At 36.1% G+C, this 12,705-nt stretch overlaps 3 protein-coding genes across 4 annotated transcripts in view; all 3 read left to right on the top strand.

Annotated features, from left to right (window-relative positions):
- The first annotated feature begins 621 nt into the window (after positions 1 to 621).
- LOC143458814 (U6 snRNA-associated Sm-like protein LSm8) lies at positions 622 to 1,907 on the top strand. 2 transcript variants are annotated; one of them, XM_076955689.1, is made up of 2 exons: positions 622 to 642; positions 1,226 to 1,907. In XM_076955689.1, exon 2 carries the CDS (start codon positions 1,255 to 1,257, stop codon positions 1,543 to 1,545), a length of 291 nt encoding a protein of 96 aa, XP_076811804.1. In that variant the 5' UTR covers positions 622 to 642; positions 1,226 to 1,254; the 3' UTR covers positions 1,546 to 1,907. The 2 variants fall into 2 exon arrangements, with proteins under 2 accessions (XP_076811804.1, XP_076811803.1); XM_076955688.1 differs by lacking the exon at positions 622 to 642 and adding an exon at positions 730 to 1,152.
- A 14-nt stretch (positions 1,908 to 1,921) lies between these two features.
- Positions 1,922 to 5,510, top strand: LOC143458810 (vacuolar protein sorting-associated protein 33B-like). The gene is made up of 9 exons (XM_076955683.1): positions 1,922 to 2,222; positions 2,314 to 2,498; positions 2,578 to 2,811; positions 2,989 to 3,131; positions 3,198 to 3,294; positions 3,449 to 3,596; positions 3,749 to 3,960; positions 4,119 to 4,378; positions 4,616 to 5,510. Exons 1-9 carry the CDS (start codon positions 1,922 to 1,924, stop codon positions 4,908 to 4,910), a joined length of 1,875 nt encoding a protein of 624 aa, XP_076811798.1. The 3' UTR covers positions 4,911 to 5,510.
- A 979-nt stretch (positions 5,511 to 6,489) lies between these two features.
- LOC143458809 (uncharacterized) overlaps positions 6,490 to 12,705 on the top strand; it is a 29,099-nt gene continuing 22,883 nt past the window's right edge. The window contains exons 1-2 of the mRNA XM_076955682.1: positions 6,490 to 7,764; positions 8,073 to 8,351. Of these exons, the coding sequence (XP_076811797.1) occupies positions 7,653 to 7,764; positions 8,073 to 8,351 (391 nt within the window). The 5' untranslated portion in view covers positions 6,490 to 7,652. The remainder of the gene's footprint in view (positions 7,765 to 8,072; positions 8,352 to 12,705) is intronic.

Raw genomic sequence — 12,705 nt, 5'->3', positions numbered from 1 at the left:
AACTATGTGTGAGGTGAAGTTGTATAAATCATGTATCAAATATTTGGGTTAGGTAGCCGTGCTAACCTTCCATCATTATAGCACCACTGTACAATTAACACCTTGCATGTATTAAGATCCTTTGGAATTTTTTCCTGTTCCTTGATTGTTTGTGAGCATATTTTCGTAATATTTTGCTATAACAAGATTAAACAGTTAATACATATTTTCGTTCCCCACAATCAATGGCGAAAAATAAATAAATAAAGTATCAACACAAATTAGGATCGGAGACGACTACAAGGCGTACTAGGCTAGTAGGGTACTTGCTTACCGTATTCATATTGCTTAAACCTCAAACATGTGGTATTATTGACATTAGGCGTTGCAATTCTGTGTTGGTAGTCCAGTTTTAAGTAGTAGTTGTATAGTACTTGCTTACCGTATTCATATTGCTTAAGCCTCAAACATGTTGTGCGCTTGACATTAGGCGTAGCAATACTGTATTGGTAGTCCAGTTTAAACGTATTTGATTACATACAACCAGTGGTGGGATTCAAATATTTTAACATCCGTAAAAAGCAACCATTCATGATAAATTTTCATCTGAACTCAGTAACCGCATCTCTAGTTAATTCAAAAATTAACTTGAAAATTAGTCATGTGAGTTTGTGTGAAATTAATTTCAATATTCAATTAACGATATTCAACAAGTGTGTTGATTTGTAGATTTCCAAGTATTGCCATTAATTGTGCTATGGCTTACATTGCACCATGAGCTTTACATAAATTGCAATAATTTTTAAATGATGGATAAGATTGCTTTACTTCATTTTGAGTTTGCTGGCATTTCAACCATCATAATATAATTTGTAACTTACGTTTTGCTGTACCCATTTTCCGGAAAGGTTGAGGCCCTGTGATTATGATTATTAGCACAGCTTTTTCATTGTTTTTGATCTGTTAGGCTAGTTGCTTGGGGACTGTGTTGTAATTGTAAGTTAGGTGTAAGTAGTCAGCATTTACTATTAATCACATTCATGTATAAACTACCTTTGCTTGGTAAAAGACTGGGTTGTTGTGTTCATGAAAGTTTCTTTCAGTTTAATGAACATAAATTGAAGAAAACATGTATGTGCATAATTGTAATGAAACATGTTCATATAACATTATGTAAGTACTGTACCTTGCAGTTACCTGGTGGAATGAATTGAAACAGTAAAATATGAATATTTCTTATTTGCAGATTGGACACAATCACAGGCATACTTGAAAATGGCATCTGCCCTTGAACCTTTGGTAAATCGTGTAGTTTCAGTGATTACTGCTGATGGAAGAATGATCGTTGGGACATTAAAAGGTTTTGATCAAACTGTCAATCTTATTCTTGATGAAAGCCATGAAAGAGTGTTTTCATCAACACAAGGCGTGGAACAAGTGATGCTTGGCTTGTACATTATTCGCGGTGACAATGTAGCTGTTATTGGTGAAGTTGATGATACAACTGATGCTGCGTTAGACTTAGAGAACATGAGGGCAGCTCCATTAAATGCTGTTGTACACTGACACAACACCCTACACCTGCATTATAGAGTAAAACAGACCAGCTGGTTTTACCAACTTCATAAAGTGGAATGGTTCCACACTGAACTCAGCTGTTAAAAAAAAGTTGATCAATTATTGAGTTGATGTATTACCATACCACATTTTTGTTTGAATATGATTTTTCTTTACAGCTGTTCTTCACAAATCATAGACATTATGTTACATTTAGAGCGCTTTTTTCTCTACTTTGTTCATCAAAAATGTGTAGCCTTGCATTATTGTGTGGTCGTTTTGTTATGTTTGTCTGTTGATAACAAAAAACCTTTGGGAGCAGTTTTATAAAAAATTTACTTATGAACTTCTAAATTTTATTGCCTTTATAGGTTCAATATAGAAAATGACAAGCATGAATGCATTTCCAGATGTTTCTGTGCTTAAAGGTTTGGCCAGGCAGCAGCTGGCAATGTCTTTGGGAAATTTTTATGGAAAGAAAGATCTTGTTATTGACCCAACGTTAATGACACCTTTAGACAGATTGACAGGAGTTCAATTTCTGAAGGAGAAAGGTGTTGATAAGATCTTCAAACTTGAACACAAGGAAATCTTGGGAGGTTGTGATCAAAGGGTCTACATTGTGCGTCCAGAGGTCAAAATCATGAGACAGATTGCTGCACACATTAACTCTGACAAACGTGCAGGTGGCCATGATGTTTTTCTATCCTGACACAAAGAAGCTTGATCTGGGAGTATTTTTACAACTGTTACGTTATGGTTTGCTAAATATTGCAGAAAAACTTCGTAAATATCGAATCCTTATGGTGCCTCGTCAACTGCATATTTGTAACATGATTCTGGAGCAGGAAGGTGTTCTAGGAAACACAGTGTTAATAGAAGATCTTCATATTGATTTTATTCCCCTCGATTCCGACATAATTTCATTAGAAAATCCCCAGCTTCTCAATGCTGTTTTCAGGGTCAGTTGGCTTGTGTTTTAAGTGAACAATTGAAAGTAGCGCCATTGCTTTTCATTTGATATCTTAAATTATTATGTAGGAGGGAGATCAAACGTGGCTTCATACTGTTGCCCGATCTATAGTGAATATCCAGGCTGCGTTTGGTACAATACCGAACGTTTACGGCCAAGGTCACAATGCTAAAATTGTTGATGAACTTGTAAAAACACTAACATCTGAATTTGATGAGAAAAAGTCACCTCTTCAACATCAAATAGGACATCTCATCCTGCTTGATAGAGATGTTGACTATGTGACACCTTTGTGCTCTCAGGTTTGTAAAATCAGTGCTGTTTGAAACTTGTAAAATGTATTGTTTTTTTTGTGACATGAAATTGGTGGTGGTCAAAACTGCCTCGTTTATAACTTGCACGCGAGCAGGATCAGTTGTTGTTGCAAGTTATAGATGTCATTTGTTCACTTCAAAATGTAAAAAAATAATCTATTTAAGGTGACATATGAAGGCCTGTTGGATGACATCTTTGAAATAAAATGTGGTGCTATTGACTTTGGACCAGAAGTAACTGGTACTGAGAAAAGTGTGAAAACTTTGCTAAATTCTGATGATGCTATTTTTGATCAAATAAGAAATAGGTAAGTTAAATTTTTGTTAGACTGAGACATATGGTGCAAAATTGTTAAAACACATTTGTTTTGTAGACACTTTACAGCAGTATTTAAATTCTTGAGCAGCAGAGCAAAAGAAATTCAAGCAAATTATGATAAACGCCACAATATGGAACTTCAAGACTTAAAGGCACTACTTTGTACAGAGTTATATTTAACAATACTACACAGTGGTGCTTAACACCACAATATTTGTTTTGCGTCAATGTAAATTACATCTTAGATATTAAACCATTGATTTTGGAGAGATTTAATTGTCATTTAAATTGTAATTTCTGCAATAGAACTTTGTCGCAAGTGAGTTGAAAGGTTTGAAACAAGAGCATCGCTCACTTACATTGCATATTGGTGCAAGTGAGGTTATAATGAAACATAAAACAAAAGGTTCATTGAAAAAGGGAGATCTGCAAGATATTTTAAGAATTGAGCATTGTAAGTTGGAAAGTCTAGTAACTGGTGCTGCAAAGTTAGGTTTTAGTTACTGCTTGTATATCATGAAATTTATAAAACTTTTGTTATATGGTAACACAAAGCACACATTCTGACATTGTTTTGCATTTATGCTGACGTTAATTCAATTGCAGCCTTGCTTGAAGGATCTGACTTTCGAGAATGTGTGGTTTACATTGAAGAATGTATTCATCGCCAGTATGATATGCTACTCACTTTGAGGCTTCTTTGCTTGTTGTCATGTACTACCAGTGGCTTGCTTTCCAAGGACTATCAAAATCTGAAGACACAGTTTTTGCACAGCTATGGCTTTGAGCACATGATCACATTTTTTAATTTGAAAAAAGTTTGTAGAAACTGTCGTTTGATAGCCTATGTATGATTGATGGTATTTCTGTTTTATTTTATAATGTTTTTTTGCACCATATACTACAATTATTGCAGTGCTGAATGCTGAAAAACACATTCAGTAAGCTAGTGCTACAATTATATTGGTTTCTGCAGGCTGGTCTTCTCACAGAAGCACAAACCGGCAAGGAAACATCCATAGAATCAAATTTAAACAAACTAGCAGACAGTCGAGCGGTTGGTTCAGCCGTTTCCTATGTTACAAGCTCACTCGCTGCCTTGCAGAAGAAGGATTGGTTTCGCACTGTCAGCAAAAAGCTAAGCCTGATTCCCAAACCAGGAACTGAAAACAATACGCACACTCCAAGTGACATGTCATATGTGTTTGGTGGTGCGTATGTGCCTTTGACGTGCAGGTAGGATTTTTATAGCTTTTGGTTTTACTGCTCTGAAGTGTAATGCTTAAGGCAAACAAGAAAATGTTTATCTTGTTGGATGAAAGTTAACTAGTTACAAACATCATGTTGTAAAATAATAACGATAAAAATGTTAAGTGGTATGAGCTATTTTTCATTTTGATGCGTCTATGTTATTATGGTCGCAATACCATTATCACACGTGTTTGTTTGGTCTAACAGCTTACACGTTTCTAGGCTAGTGGAGCAGTCACTGCAACGACAAGGCTGGAGTGGCTTAGAAGACGTGCTGCGCCATCTGCCGGGCACCACGTTCGAAAAACAAGAAGCGCGATCGGCGAAAGCCGGCAAAACAGGAGCCACAATGGCCTCAAAAGTTGTACTTATTTATTTTATTGGCGGGGTTACTTATTCGGAAATAGCAGCCTTAAGGTTTCTTGGCCGACAAAAAGGTTACAAAGTTTTAATTGCTGCAACTAGCATTATAAATGGTAGTCGTATGCTTGAGTCGTTTGTGGAAACCGTGAAGTAACATATAACTGATTGCTGGCTCATACTGATAGTATGGTCCACTGTAACAGTTCGCATTGGCATAATAAAGGTAACTTTGCAATTGCTTGCGTCACCAGCAACTTAACGCGGTTATCAGCGATTATGCGCGAGTGTACGCCTTCGTTCGGTTTTTCATTCTAAATTTTAACGCGTAAGCACACTTGCTCCGGGAAAAACACTATATAGATATAGCAGCTGAGTAGGCGAGTTATAGTAATGAATAGAATTGTTGAAGTTATGTTTATTAAGATCCTTTCGCTTCGTTTGAGTTATTCCGGGGTTGGTGTTGACTGTTAACAAAAGAACCACACGTTTTCTATGTTGACATTAACTTTTACATACAGCCTAATAACAGTGAACTTTATTTTCTAGTGACTAGCTTACGCAAGTTAAAAAAATTTTCATGAGAATAAATAATACATAATTCCAAACTCGACGAGTTGTTTAAGAAACTAATTATTTTGTTTTCTGCTAAATTTTCGTGTTTAACAGTTTGCTGCACAGTTGTTTTACGATCGTCGTTTATGCATGATGCACTTAAAAATTTGTTTCTGGTCGCAATAAACTACAACCATGTTGATATTGCAGGTGAAGTGCTACAGGACCTTAAGAAATAGGCTTAGTGTTATAATTATGAGGGCGGACAGAAAACAATGTTACAGTAAACAAGTACTGAGAAATGTCTGTAACCAACGCAGTCTTCATAATTTTCGTTTGCTGGTACAGCAAAAGAATAACAGTAGCCAAGCTTTTCCCGTCTACCTTCGGAAGACATTGTACCCTTTCAAGAGAGTCGTCAAAGCAGAAGCTCCCGAAATAGTTCGCATTATTTTGTCACGTTTGTCAAAGAGGCTAAACGAATTCCCAGTCATGACAAGTTACAAGAGAAGTGATTTAATTGTACCACCTGAATTTCGGTCGACCAATTGTTCTTTTGTAAATTTTTCCTGAGGAATTCTGCTGATGTGACTATACCATTGTAATTAAAATCTTTCAATTCGAAGACGTGCAATGCCTGCATATTCGGAGATTTACGGATTTAAGTGCAACGCATTTGATTTGGTAAAGTATTGCAATATGAAATCTTAAACATTCTATTTCTGAAGCCTGCATGCGTGAGCGCACTCTGTTTATCATTATCGAAGACTCATCAGTCATCACCATAGGTGAGAAATCGGAAGAAAACTAATTCAAAAATTAAGCACTTTGCGGTCTTTCAGGTATAGGTAGATGGCGGTTATATCGTTGGACAAACATTGCCTGCAAGATAAAAACTCAACTAAACGTTTGTTCAGACCAACGGAATATAAGACTTTGTGTGTCGCTGGATACAGTATAAGCGCTTGTATAAAGAAGCTTAATGGCAATTAGATTCAATGAATTTGATGAGAGCTGCGAAATTGGCATGTGGGGTGACTGTGCACCATGCAGTGCTATACAGTACGTCACGACTTTATATAAGTTTATTTATGGCCGCTAGGTAATGACTTGTTTGAAGTAACTTTAGTCTGATCAGTTAAATAACCCCTGACTCATGAGATCCAGCGAAATAACACTTTGTGAGTGAAGTCATATGTCTAGATTTGTACCAAAACGTTGGTTGAAATGTTAGAAAAGTATACAGTACGCGTAATTCTTCGTTCTAGACTTTGTCAGTGCCTAGACTCTAGTAGACAAGGTGATTAAGGCTGTAAGGGCTGAAATAACATGTAAAGTTATACTGTAACAATGGGAGTAGTATCAGGGTTAGTTTCATTCAGGTTTACCGGATTTATTAGGCCTTTGGACCATGACGCAATTGAAGACGATTCTACCACTCTCGCAAGTGCAAAACCGTATGACTGGATTGTGAGGTCACTATGATGTGTGCACTTGTGTACCTTACTAGTCGTCCCCACCTTAACCCTATAGTAAGAATCAGAACACGGACGTAGAAATTGAGGTGAGCGTACTTAAAAAACTGCGTTTACTAACAGATTAACCCCAACCTTTCCTTCAACGTAAGCACTTCTGGGTCTCTTGTACTTTTGCACTTCGACTTGAGGCTTGAATGAGAAGGAATTGTGAGGTACAGTAATAGAAAAAAAAATTATAATGTTAGCCTATAATTTTTCGGTAGTCGATCCTGACATGAGAGTACAAAACTGAAGGAGACCCTTTGAAATATAGGTAATGCTTTTTATTAGCCTTGAGCCCTAGACGTAGATCCGTTCGATACTAGGCCTATACATTTCCAGTTTAAAATAAAAATAAAAAAACACTTTAACAGTTTTGTTGTTGATTTATCTGAACTGTTTCTGCATTTATTTGTTACTTTTTCTACAAGTTATTCTTTAAACAATAATTCCAGCTGATATTCTTTAAAGGTTAAATATATAGGCAAGCAAAGTTTATTCTGGTACGATAACAAATAAGTCCAACAGATTTCTTAATTAATTTAGTAATTTGTAAAAGGTTTACAGTTTGAACTTGAAGTGCAGGTGTCCAGTCTTTTATGAAAAATACTTATACTGAAGAAGAAACAATATATATCGGATAACTTGCACCTTACATATTAAGCTCATTTATCGTAGCTTCTTAGTGGAGTAATTGGTTATAATCAGAGAATGAGGTTATCACCTGTTTGACGAATAAAGAACCACTGAACGCTTAATAGCCTTCCACTTTTCCACATAATAAAACGCGTCCGTGTCAACACCAGGACTCTTTATAGAGAGAAGAGATGACATTACTTTTCATCCACCACAAATGGGGTACTTTATGGATCATATTTTTCATTTTTATACGTTTTACCTTTTCTGGAGATGTTGATGACACCATGCACATTCCTCCAGGTAAGATATGTCAGTGATATATAGACAACTTGTAGTAATGATCATTAAATTATGAAATTGTTTAAAATGTTGTTCTTACAAACTATGCGTAAGTTTGTTATGCTAACCTGCTCCAGATTGTGAAGTTTTCTAACTGTGCCGGGAATTCTAAATCCTCCCACTTCATACACACTTCCTACTTTGTCCTACAAAAAATGGCTAATTTTTCAATAAGAAATCCGAGCTCAATAGTATATCATTGCTAAAACTTTGAAAATTATGCAAGATGTAATTCTACTTGTAAAGTTTATCTTTTGGTTTTGTTGAAGAATATACAAATTGTTCATGTGAATGGAGTGGCTGGATGGATGCTGATACCACCATCGATGATGACACCCAAGATGAAACTCTTCCAGCCTTGCGAAGAAGTGGTTATAAATTTTGTGCCAAACCTGTGGATATTCAGTGTTATAATTATGCATCTCAAAAAGTAATTGCCAATCCTGCATTCGGTACCTGCAGTGTAGACATAGGGTTTTCTTGTCAAGTTTTCTGTGATGATTATAAAGTGAGGGTGGCATGCTGTTATTGTCCTCCAAAAGCTGTGGGTAAGTATAAGCATAGCATGTGCTGCACAGTTGCTAAAATTGTAGGTCAGATTTGTTACTTTATAATGTTTGATAGATATGGTTATTAACTTTCAGTATTATAACTGTTCTTTATTAAACAGCTTTTCTATCTTCCTATTTAAATGCAGGTTTAATGTTATTGAAAAATATTTTGGTCAAACAAATTATGAGTTTTCGATTTGTGACCGTTTTATTGAAACTTATTGTTGTTATGTTATTGAAACATATTCGTTGTTGTCTGTTTTGATTGTTCAGGAAAACCTAATCCATACACAGGAAATTGTTAAAATCAATTGATTGCAAATGGTTACACTACTTCATTTTTATTAGTTTGAAAGATTTTTTTAACTTTTTTTTTTTAGTAGTCCAGTATCTTGAGAAAGCTGAATTCTTTTTAACACTACTTTTGGTAGTACAGAGCCCAGGATAATTTTGAAATAGGCCTATGATTTTGTCTGGGATATTTTGCTGCAAAACATTGAAACACAATGACTGGCATACTTTTCGCGGTTCATCTGTCTATGTGTCATGCTGCTGACATGCTGTGGCAACCTTTTAATGGTGAGGGTCACAGATCATAAGACTTTTTGTCGGTTGGAAAGTCATGTATGTTGCTTTAATAATAGTTTTGTACTTGAACTCGCTTGTATTAGAACTTATGGACGTTGCTAGTTAGTATTTCATGACATTTACACAACTGGAAAAATTGGACAGAGTAATGAAATTAAGTCATTGCAGTACATTTATATACTTGTAATTTGTTGGATATTACTTTCCTGATCTTACCTGTGTCAGCAGTTGCTGCCTTGGGCGAATTTTTCAAATGGATGCTAGATTGCTAGTTGTGAACGGGGATATTTATAAAATGTAGCTTAGTACCACATTGGCAAGAAATTAGTGAAGTCTTGTCCAGTGTAGAACACATTTAATCGTTTATGTCTCATGTATCATAAAACATCTAATATAAAAAACTTACTGATCATGAACTATGGTATACTTTTGTTCGTGTTAAAAATCAACTAATAAATCATTTTTTATGTGATAGAAGAATATAAAAAATATAAACTTAATATTTATATTTAAACAGCATAACTTATATCATATATACTGTGTATATTTTTGATACAGTAACTATTTATATATATTTTTAGGATTTTATAAGTGTCTTTGAAATAGCCTAGTTATCACCGTAGTTTTTGATTCCGACAATGAAAGTTTGCCATCTTTATCAGATGCTCATTACACTGTAACATAATGTGATATCATGGTCTTCATGGAACATTTTTCGTGTATGATCGTGACATATAATAATTTGGCACCAGTGCGGATATACGATTAGTACCCAATGCTGTTGAATACCCCGCAGATTTTGCATCTGTGCTTTTCGACCCTCTCGGGAGTTACAATAAATCATTTATCGGCGATCGACGCCATTGATTTTATCATCACCCAACAGAGAACAATCACATAATTAACTGAAATCGAATTGCGTCAAGGGAACGGGAAACTTTCACGCAATCATCAAACGTTTATGACGTTTTTCGTACATTGCTCTTGCCCATTGAGTAGTGAGTTTGTTCCACATTACGTCATGCATTCGTAATTTCTCACTAACAGTTAAAGCTTATCCGTCAGCGGCTTTATAACGGCTTTAATGTTGAAAGTAACACTTGATGTAAATGCGTGGTAATGTACAACATCCAAACTCTGCAATTATGACGTGTTCCATTATTGTCATATTCCCTCGTGACACCACCACAGCATTACATTGTGCTTGTGGCATGCGTGGCTGTGAGGATTGAAACTATTAGTCCCAATTTGATTTCCTTTTAAGTCATCCGGTCAGGGTCGCGGTAATCAGTAATTAAGTAATAATGGTTGTATTCGGATCCCGCAAACCCACTGTTACACATCGACGCAATTAATGGTATATTGCAAGTAAGGAGAAGGTTATACTTCTGTTGCATTTTGTTCTATTCACCCAATTCTTTCCTTTTGGTGAAAGTGATGATTTCGACGCTTGATTGCGCAATGGTGTACGCGACATTAATCTGTGTGATACGAGGTAACTCGCACCCTATTTGCAGCTTTCTGTCGGTCACTCAATGGCTTTTTGTCGTAAAGTTTCTCACCAAGTCGTAAGTCGCTAGACATTTTTCAAATTCGTTAAAGACGAATGTCTTGGACACCATTGTTTAAACACAAACCATCATTCTGCGTGAATCATTGCAGTTGAGCATAGACAACGTCGTTTGACCCGTAAAATCGATTTTTAGGTCAAGGACCTACCAAGTTGTTTATTTTAGCACTAATTCCTTCATTTCTTTGTTTTTGACCAATCCACATAATTCATACTTGCTACTGACTGCTTCATCGACATAATATGAAAAATAGCTTATTCGCTGCTATTGCATTTCAAATTGTCGTTACCATTAGTTCGGATAATTCGGCAAGCCATTATGTCATAAAGCGTTTCGTTTGACCGTTTTGGATGTTACTCTGTGTCAGACGGCGTAAAATTTAAACGTCAAATCGTCCTACGCCACCATAATCCGATACTGTATTACTATTACCGAACTAGTTTGTGCAGTATGACATAACCCGTTCACCACCAGGTTGCCCATGCCATGCGCAGGATCTTTTCATGGAAATCATTATTGATGTACATGTCTCTTGTTTAAAGTTTTGATCTTATGTTACATTTAATAGCCGCAGGGAAATAGTAAGGCTCCGGTAATGTTAGCCTTATCCATGTGCGCACAAAAACTTACCTCCTTGTATGGTTCGCCTTTTCGCACAGGAAGGCTGCTGATAATGCTCAAGATTACTTGGGTTTCATGCCAAACGAAAGCTTGACACAATCTGTGAAAATCGTTTGGTTTGATACGCTACAGCATGGAAAATAGTTATCTGCAATTGTGGATTTTCCTTGGTTAAAGTCTTCAGCGTTACTCAAAACTGATATATTACATCTATCGTGGAAAAGCTTTGATTTTTACAATACACAAAAACGAAGTCGGTGCCAACGCGACGTTAACCGCGGCATTGTTACAGAGAAACAATGAGAAACAATGAGAAACAGCTTCTCTGACAAATAGGAAAAGAAAGGGAGTGGTTTCTCATTCATTCTGTACTAAAAAAGAATTTCAAATTGGTAGCTTGTTGCGGCTAAGTTATCAGTACGTGTTACCATGTACATTTCTTCTTTCGTATTTATGGGAACATCTTTTCCGTTTTGAACAGTTCGACCATCGAAAACCATACCTCGCTCTTGGTGATCGCACATTTGACAGAAGATACTTACACTATTTTGTGTGCTTGAAAGCCCCCCTTGTTTTGTTATTAAAAACTACACGTCTCTATGAGGCACACATTTTCAAATTTAAACGGCCATGTAGTAAAAACTCGCGCACGTCCTGGTTTTTATTGAAACAGAAAGTCGGCAAAGTACTGGAAGCTGCAAAATTTTACAGTTTAAAAGATTTTGTTTGAAAATCTATAGGTGTCACATACATTGTTTATACAACGTACCTAATGAGAAAAGAGGTCGGGGCGCATGGTCTTAAATCATTATTAGATGTCGTTTCGTCTGTGACGAAGCAACCAAATATTTCTGGAATGTCCTACGGAGCCATGACGTCATCGCTTTGCCATTTTGAGGTTTTGTAATAGTGTTTGTGGAGAAAATATATCAGTTAACGTAATTTTGCTACTGTTAAACAAGTTTGGTTGATAAAACCAAATATATCCGTATATGTATTATGATGTTTTTGGGAAATTCCCAAGTATTCCCGAATTTCCACATAAGGTCTTTATTTTTGTTGCAAAACTGTCTATTTTTGTCGTCTTAATCGGTGTAGTGTTTAACGGTTGTTTAACATAGTAGGAGGCGTACACAAAAAAAATCTTAATGTAAATGCTAGAACGCTTTTTTCATGAAACCAACATATAGAATAAAAAATTAATTTGCGTGCAAGACATTCTTATGCCGACTTAGTTTTGAGTGTCACACGTTTGCGTTTAAAATTTTTTTCTTTCAAAGATTTGCTCACTTACCAGTTCCCGTTTCATTCCTATATTTATTGACGTCAAACCTTGTATATATCTAACACAGTGTTCATTCAAGAAGGATAAATGCAGCAGCCGGCACCGCCTTTTATGGCTATTTTGAAGTTGACAGAAGGGCCAACTTACCCCAGTTTGTACACTTACTTCGGGCTAGGAAGTCTACGCTTGATAACACGCAAGTTATTTTTCACCCTGGGTCAGATCCAGCAGCATCATGTCGACGCTTAGCTTTACGAATGAGACGATCGTTCAGGAATCGGTTATC

The sequence above is a fragment of the Clavelina lepadiformis genome, chromosome 5, assembly GCF_947623445.1.
Source record: "Clavelina lepadiformis chromosome 5, kaClaLepa1.1, whole genome shotgun sequence".
In the NCBI taxonomy this organism is placed as follows: domain Eukaryota; kingdom Metazoa; phylum Chordata; class Ascidiacea; order Aplousobranchia; family Clavelinidae; genus Clavelina; species Clavelina lepadiformis.
Note: the sequence above shows the minus strand (reverse complement) of the source record. Positions and strands in the feature narration are given on the sequence as shown.